The sequence below is a fragment of the Halyomorpha halys genome, unplaced genomic scaffold (genome assembly GCF_000696795.3).
Source record: "Halyomorpha halys isolate HHAL.00 unplaced genomic scaffold, Hhal_1.1 Scaffold2548.1, whole genome shotgun sequence".
In the NCBI taxonomy this organism is placed as follows: Eukaryota; Metazoa; Arthropoda; class Insecta; order Hemiptera; family Pentatomidae; genus Halyomorpha; species Halyomorpha halys.
In genome coordinates this window covers 24,864-33,855 of record NW_027106405.1, presented here as the reverse complement: position 1 = coordinate 33,855, position 8,992 = coordinate 24,864, and the positions used below count along the sequence as shown (strand labels likewise).

Sequence of the window (8,992 nt, the reverse complement as noted above, 5' to 3'; positions counted from 1 at the left end):
AATTATACTTAATTATATGTTGATCAACACTAACCAATTTATACTCTTCTTTGATGAATGATTTTTTCTTTGTCTTCTTTTTCACAAGCAAACACTTGCTCTAAACAATCTTTCAGCAAATTAACATTGACTAAACAAAGCCTTGGTCCTCTATCAGTTTTCGACATACAAACAAACTCTCGGTAATCCAAACAAAGAAGTATCTTATTCTTCTTGGATTTTCCTTTGATGTCTTCTTTCTCTAGGTGTCTACCACTGAGAATAGACAAAGGATGATCAAGACCTATATTCAGGAGAATATTGGTTAGCTTGCTATTTGGTTTAATACAACAAACAATACTGAAATGATACATTACATAAAACATACTAAAAATCATTTATACATAAAAATAACTATTTACTCATAAAAGAGGATATATATACATATAAATAAAAGAGAATGGTTCGAATCTTTGTCCACAATAAACTTTTGAAATTCTGGACCTATTTACATGCTGTTTAATGTTGCTCAAAAAGTTTACATGTTTTTCACGTTTATGACATACCTATCAATTTGACTCTTTCTGAAGAATAAGAAAAAAAAATTGAAATTATTATTTGAATGAAATCATATTTTACACAGATTCTCTTCGAATTTTATTTACAATCTATTATAACTTGAAAGCTATGCACCACCAAACATTCTAGTTAATTGCCTACATAGATCATTATTGGAGCAATATTAGTAAGATATGGAACAGTTTTTTAGAAACTGGTTAGTAAGGCATTAGTTATTTTATTTACCAATGTTTATTATTTATCATTACCATACATTATTAATATATGTTTAATTTTAAGTAAAAATAAAGTATCACAGCTTAAGCAATGATACAGTCTGTTTCTTTGTCCCCCTATTAATTTATTTTTATTATTGTTCTTATTTTTAGTTGTATTAAATGCACTTCGCCATTTGTGCACTTCTACCGAGGTCCTGACCGATCCGGCTAGATTACCGAACGAGGCAAGAGCGGCTGTAGAAAAATATTCTAAGAAGAACAGTTAAGTAAGCCGCGTAATAGGGATAGTTTTTGTTTTGTTGTTGTCTTGTGAATATTTTTTTGTTATTAGAATCTGTTTCTTTGTGTAGTATATAGTGGTTTACTTTTTTTTTAAAATCTATATATTGAGTTTATTATTTTGAAAATGAAGATTTTAAAAAAATATATATTTTTATATAATTTTTCTCAAACATCTCTGTGTTGTAATGATCAGTGTTTTTAACTACGAACCATGATGGTACTTGTTTTGTTTTTTAAGTTCATTCGCTCCATAAGGATAATTGAGTAGCTATTCTCGAATACAAATATAGATTAGCAGACCTTCCTGGAAAACCAAAATCATCATGGTGATCGATATGTTTTTAGTGATGGCCTTAACAATGAAATCTCATAGGGTAGCAGCTACCAAGTGATAACATGTTCTGGTTATGTTGCTAAAGACGGCTTTAGTAACCAGTAAGTGTTATTAAAATAACCTATAACCAGAACAGATCATCATCTGGTATCTGATACTCTATAATCCATTATCGATGTTTTACTGTTTAGCCCACCATTATTTGTTATATCCTGTTTCTTTTAAAAGGAACAGGTTTTTTTTATGTATATAAAATCTATTTTTTTATAGTAGTCTCACTTTAATGACTATTAATTAATTAGAAAAACAGTTATAAAAATATTTTCCAACTAATGACTATAGAGTACAAAGGAACAGATCTACTAAAGATTAGTATTTTTATTTTGTCAGGTGATTTAGCTGATTTTCTCTTGCTGTTTCTTGGTCTAGTTTATGTCGATAATATGTCATCGCTTACCACATTAATATGTTTTCAGGTTTAGATTCATCATTTTGTTGTTATTGTGATTTTTTAAATTAGTTTTTTAAGTGTGCCCACCAAAAAAATATAAAATAAATAAATAAAAAAATTATAGTAATAAAATAATTAAAATTGTATATTTTGAATGTTAAAAGAAAACTGGTTATCAGTTTTGTGTAAGTATTGTAAATAAGTTTCACAATTACCCCATTAATGTAAGCTTAAGTGCCATATAAATATCATTTAATTGTTATTATTATATGATGTTCTAATTTTATATCAGTTCAAGTTGAGAGTGGACCATAATGTAAAGTATTTAACAGGGATCGAAAATAAAAGTTTGTTTTTTTAATCAATGTATATTGTATAAGTTTTGGTACTGGTATATTGTGAGGGTCACACTTGGTTGTATTGACTTTTTTTTTTTATCTTATCTCTTTTGTTGCTAGAAGTTTTTTAATAATTAACGCAATATTTATCAAGTTGATACAAGTGCAACATGGTGTTTAAATTAATAACACAGCCTAAAATTAATATAGTTTTTGGACTTCCACATGATTGACAAAAACATGGGCCATATTGGAACAAAGTCTGTATTAAGCAATCGGATAAAATAATGTAAGGTATCATTGCCGGTTCAACCATAACTATCATTCACCATAACCCATGACTATCATTAGTATCAGATAATAACTGTTTAAAGTATAATCAAGGAATTGCAGTAGTAAAAAAGTTAAACAACACTAATCTTTGGCCCCTATAACAGACCTGTATATTTTAAAACTAAATGAATTTTAACTTTTAATTAGAGTTTTATTGATTTATTACAGAGAAATAATTTATTCCCTGTTGATATAATTGAAACAATTTTTATGTTAATTAACTGAAACTTGTATATTTAAAATAATATTAACCTAACACTCAATTTATAAAATTAACAGCACCTAATTATAGTATTTTTTTAATAACCAAATAAAGCTATATTCAGTACAATCTTGATAGTCCTACATTTGTAAATCTGACTTATTCGATTATCATACAAGCTCGTAACACTGTGGTTTCCAAGCAGGGTTTCGTGAAATAATTTAGGAATGGGTCATTTCACGTCAACTCAACACAGTTTTGAACCTTACCATCTCAGATTTTCTTCAATTTTCCATAGGCTTGTATCAAATGAGAATGTCGGTGTTCGGCAATTTATCATCTTCAACCAAAAGGGTTCCGTTACTAAAAAAAAGTTGGGAACCACTGTCTTAACATATAAGGGAAGAACATTTTGACCGATTGCGGTGTAGAAAGCAAAAGTGAGGGAGTTTTCGTATAACAGGTTCGTCGATTATCATTATAAACTCCTAGAATGTCCATCATATTTTCTTAATGAAGAGCTTTTAAAAAAAAAAAACTAGTTTGCATTATTTTTACCTTAATTCCTTATTTGGAATTTTCCAAGTAGGATTCTCAATAGTTCTTTTTATTTGATAATGTGAAAACTTTTCTGTCCCATATTTGTCAAATTGACAAAATGAGACTAGAACTGAGCTTTAATGTGACAATAGTTTTACTGCTCCTACATGTGCTATTAGCTATCACACTGTAGATGTCGTCATGATGACAACTTTCGTACAATTTACACTATGGTTGTGGCTATGTGCCAATTAACCCCACAATGTTATTATTTTATTTTTATTTTCATCCCTATCTGTCAAATACAAACTTGACAACCATCATATTGCCCGACTGTTACTTTAATAAAATGTAATGAATCAGGAAGAGCAGCAACTAATGGTACCTCTTCTCTGGCTTTTCTTACTTTCTCATATTAGCAGATCCCTCATCCACGTTATTTTTAGCCTCCTCCTTGTATTCTCAGACATGAGAGTTGTGGCCATGTGTCCTATAACTGTTTTTGGTTTCTCAGTCATTTTTCGTGAAAATGTTTTTTTAGTAAGTACATATGCATTCAGTGACCGTTGGAATTTTTAAAAAATTAAAATTAATCTATTACTTAACAGCTGTTCAATAAGTTTTATCAAGTAATATTTTTAAATAAACAATTTTTTATAATAGTTATCTATTAATATTAAAAACATGTTGTAATTGTCCTTGTCAAATTTATTGAAAAATTAATAATGATTTCAGACCCTGAAGATCTTAATATTTTACTATTTAATCAACTTCTTTTTTTTTTAACACCTTGAAATTTTTAAATAACTAAATTTCACCTTTTTATTCAATATTAACTTATTTTTTCGATCCCTGATATTTCACATTTATCAAAAGTTTGAGGACTTAATTATGTACATACGATGTTTGATATCCATGTAAAACACATTTTGTGATGCAGTATTTTTATTCTTCATATTTTCTTTAAAAAAATTTTATTTAAAGAAAATAAATTCATCACAGATTTAGTAATATATATCTGATTTATATATATGTATATTATGAGTTACTTTCTCATAAAACATTCAGTACCAGAGTTTTTTACTAAAGATAATTGCTATTTATGTTTTTTACTTTTTTTTTCTGAAATTCTAAAGGCATTTGCATTTTATATGTACGTCGTATAGTTTCATCTTTTTTTACAGTCATTGACATGCTCAATTAATAATTAACTATTTAATCTTTAAAATTTATCTGTTCTCGATGGTTTTTGCTTGAGACTGGATTTTTGTGCTGTAAAAAACCAAAATGTGTATAAAACACCAAAATCCTGCAATAATCATCAATTTTATTGTTTAATTTATAATATTAATACATAGAAAGGTTACCTAACCATATTGAATCAAAGTAAACTCACTAAATACTCTCTACATTTATACATAGATACAAAACTACTTTGATTAAAAATATATTGTTCATAATTGAAGAGCTAGGAGGTAGCTAATTCCATTAAATGATTTCATATTCCTTATAAAGGCTGGAATTCGATTTTTCAAACTACCTACATTTTAAGTTTAAGAAAAAATATGCAAAAGCAAAGTTGGGCAAGAACCTATTAATAGGATGTAGCAACATTGTTACTCTATTGAAATTTTTTTTTTTTTTTTTTTATTAATCTTAAAAAGCTTAAAAGTTACTTGTGTTTTCTTATTTATTTTTTTTTATTATAAGGTTGTTCCAACTCTTTATGTGCTTATCAATGCATCGCTTAACTCAAAGTTGTCAATTTTTAACTATAAATTATATAAGGAAAACAAATAATAAAATGTATAAATATTAGCGTACATACACTTATATGTGTATAACGTGAGAAATCAAGTTTCAAGCATTAAATTATGTGAAAAAAAAATTAAATTTAGCCTAAAAAACATTGTAATTTCGTTTAAAATAAAATATGTGTTATTTGAATGTATTTTCCCTGATTCGAATTGCCATTGAGGTTTGATGGAATTTGAAGATAGGAAACATAAGATGATATTGCACAAAAATGCAGTCTCTAGTTATTGCTATGCAAGAATAGTTTGATGTGCCAAATTAAATTATTTATGAATCAAACTTTCTGCCATTTTTTGTTGTAATTTTGTTTGCATTGAAAATCATATACAAAGTGATAGATAAACATTTTTCCTTTAATTAATTCTTGTTCATCTTGTCTAAAAAGTAGAGTAACATGGAATTAACCGATGGAGAAGTTACAGATCAGTTATACAAGGATTATGAACTTCATATTTATTTTTTAGGGTACAGTTAAGATTTTGAAATTATATAATTAGTTGCTTTCTGCAGTCATTTTAGACAAAAAGGAAATGAGTGCCAAAATCGTAATTTCAACTTTTGCTCATCACATTTCAACTAAATATGGCTAAAGCCACTTTTTAAGAAATTGAATCGGAACCAATTACTATTTTTATAGCTTCCAGTGAGTTGTTAGCTTTAGTAAGTAAATACTGCTCTTGTTTTAAGTATAGCTCCATTGTTTAAAAAAAAAAAAATTTTTTTGTGTATCAAATTTCATCGTATTGTTTTATTTTGCGATGATAACTAAATAATTTTATTATATATTACAATATTAGTAGGTTTTTGAAATTTTAGATGAAAGTAAAAAGTGTGCTAAGATCATAAATTAAACTTTTCATTGTTGTTCGGTTCCCACGGAACTGATATTTTAAAATATTAAATCAAAAGTACTTACTTTTTTTTCATAGCTAACAACTCACTGAAGTGAGCTAGTTCTTTTATATGAGCCTACCACTAAGCCAAAAATGTGACCAAGGAGGTTAAAATTTTATTTTAGTCTCAAATATATTTTATATACCCTAATATTTCTATGAGAAAATTTTGTCATAATTTTATTGCAGAGGATTTATAAATAAGTATTTGTGATTTCTTGGTACTGGATGTATTTAATTTTAAAATAATTTCTATTTTCTGAGCTATTATAACATCACAATTGTATCTGGTTTATAGAAGTTCTTGTGTTAATACTTCTTTTTTCATAGAAAGTAATGATTGTACCAAATAAAAAATATATTGAATCAGGGTTTCAACTATAGTCTATTAAATTGTACAGTTAACTAATTTGTTAATTATTAGTAGTTAATTATAATGCATTGTTCTGATTTATGGTTAACTATTAAAGTTGTATGAGTTTACTAATGACACAATATCAATAGGTGTTACTTAAAGGACTAATTTCATTTATTAAGTCAACTTTATTTGAATGTCTAAAAATGTAGTTATGTTTTATGATGTTATAATATAATGATCAATTAATGTTCACAAACTTAACATGTATATGTATACATAAACATAAAGATATAGAATGTGATTAGTGCCTTGAAAATATTGTTTTATTAAGTCCCAATAAATTGTGATCTCTCAAAGCTGGTCAAGCTTTCAGTGTGGAATAAATATCTATAACTTGTTTGTTGAAAGGTTTATAATTTAATTTATAAATAAAATTTACAGAATGTTGAAGTATATTTTTTTAAATTTGAATAAAATCTGTTTATAAATATTTTTCTTTCTCTTCCCATTTACATGTTACAAGTTACTATCTTAATCACGTAGAGGAAGCCACTAATGGTCAAACAAAAATAAAACTCAATTTTTTCCTGATAATTGTTCTAGATCAGGGTTGTCTAGTTTACAAAGCCTTAACAGCAAAAATTAAAAACTTGAATGTGGTTGCGGCCCTTATAATCATTATATACTTTGAAGTAGCAATAAGGTCAGTATGTAAGGTAAAGTTATTATTACTACTAAAAGTAGTAATATTTCGTTATATTTACCAAGTATTTGTCATTAATATATAAGGTCAAAATATTTGTATCGTTTATCAATCAATAAAAACATTTTAATGTCAATCAAAACATATAGTTAGTGTGAACATTGTCGTCGACCAGCTGCGTCCACCGACAAACGAATATCCACCTCTAGTTCTGTAGTAGTAGCCAACCTCCTGAGAAGAGGTTTATTTCTGATTTGGTTTTTATGAACTTCATCGAATAAAACACCCTTTCACAGAGGTATGTGCTTCAGAACATTAATGACATTTTAAGTCCTAAATTTCCCAAATTTGGGAATTTCTCTTTAGGTTGCAATTTGAAAAAATAATGAGGTGTTCTTTCCTGTTCATTTGAGACATGTCAGCTAGCACATGATATGATTCAAGTTGTAAGTCAGGTGGTTGGTATTCGATTGTAGCTCCAAGAGGATTATTATAAAGCAATACATTATTTATGAGACTTACAGTTTCCTCAAATCTGGTATTGAATTTGGGAACTGCTGCTGGAAAAATTGTTATCTTAGTTAGCTAACTAAAGACAGCTAGGAAAGTGTATTACGGTTTTGTTTTCCAAAGTGTGTTTGAACACGGTTAGCTTATTGTGAAACCCATTGATGATGCCACCAAATCTGATATTCTTTGGTTTTTTCCGTGCAGACAAGAGTTCAAAATATTAAAATGATTGGTTAAGTCTGTTAAAAAGCTAAATGAACTAAAGATTCTGGATCTTCGAACTTCTCAAGTTCAGTGGTGTCAAAGGGCACATATTTATTGATAAATACAGGGATTCCCTTCCTTATTAATAAAAACTAATCTCCCTCATACATCACAGGTTTCCAGTGGTGAACTTGTGAACTATAAATCACTACATTATTTTATGAAATAGCCATCTTACCTGAAACCACAATATCAGCTTCAAACCTAAACAAGATTACCTATCAATGTTATATCCTATCCTACATAGAAAATCTAAATCAAAACCAGAAACAGCTATTCTTATTTTTAAAACAATTCTCAGGCTACTATAGATGTATGGCTGTGAAGTCTGGGGAGCAGCATCCTTTACAAAAAGGAAAAAATTACAATCTTTTCAAAATTAAGTCCTAAAAATTACAGTGAATGCTCCTTGGTTTGTAAGAAATAGCCAATTGCTTTGGGAATTAAAATGGATTCAATAGAGGATTAGATTGAAAAAGGTTCATGAAGTTTCAAAAAAAGGTTCACTCCCATTTACCTACAGTTAAAGGTGCAGTAACCTACAACTTGGGAAACCCAGCCACAACCCGAAGACTGAAGCCCAGGCTGCTGCAGAACATCCTGTTATAAATTCTATATTTATCAATTCTATTATTGTTGTCATTACTTCTATTTTTTTCTTATCTCTTTGTCCTTTTTTTCAACTTAACTTGTTTTTCTTTTTGTTTTTTTCTCCCATTTGAGGGCAATTGTTTGTTTTGTCATGTCTATGAATGTCGTTATTTTTGTTTTTAACTTTACTTTTCTCTCTTATTAAGAATTATTATTTTTATCTATTTATTTTATCTTAATTTTTTTTATTTCTAACATTGTAAGGTTGTCCAGATTCAAATATAAATATTATTACAAAAAATAGGTGTTTATTGTTGACCATAAGTTCAAGTTTTACTTATTTGTGTATCATTACTGAACGTACCCTTGACTATTTTCTAAAAAAAACTAGTTTCCGATGAGAAATAATTTTCAAATTTGCCAAATGAATAATTTTGACATCAGTAGAAATAAAACATGTATAAAAAATTATATTATATCTATCCTTGGGCAGAAATGGGTTAATTTTTCTTATATAATGTAATTTATCTCAGAGGAATATACTTCATCAAAGTTCATTCCTTTTTTTTTTTTTAACCCATTACAGGGCAATTGTTTGTTTT

At 27.7% G+C, this 8,992-nt stretch overlaps 1 protein-coding gene across 1 annotated transcript in view; it reads left to right on the top strand.

Moving 5' to 3' along the window:
• The window catches only part of Mondo (MLX interacting protein mondo), a gene marked incomplete in the record, with an annotated part of 32,327 nt that extends 25,515 nt beyond the window's left edge, over positions 1–6,812 (top strand). The window contains 1 exon segment of the mRNA XM_067044748.1: positions 927–6,812. Within this exon segment, the coding sequence (XP_066900849.1) occupies positions 927–1,042 (116 nt within the window).
• Between the last annotated feature and the right edge of the window lie 2,180 nt (positions 6,813–8,992).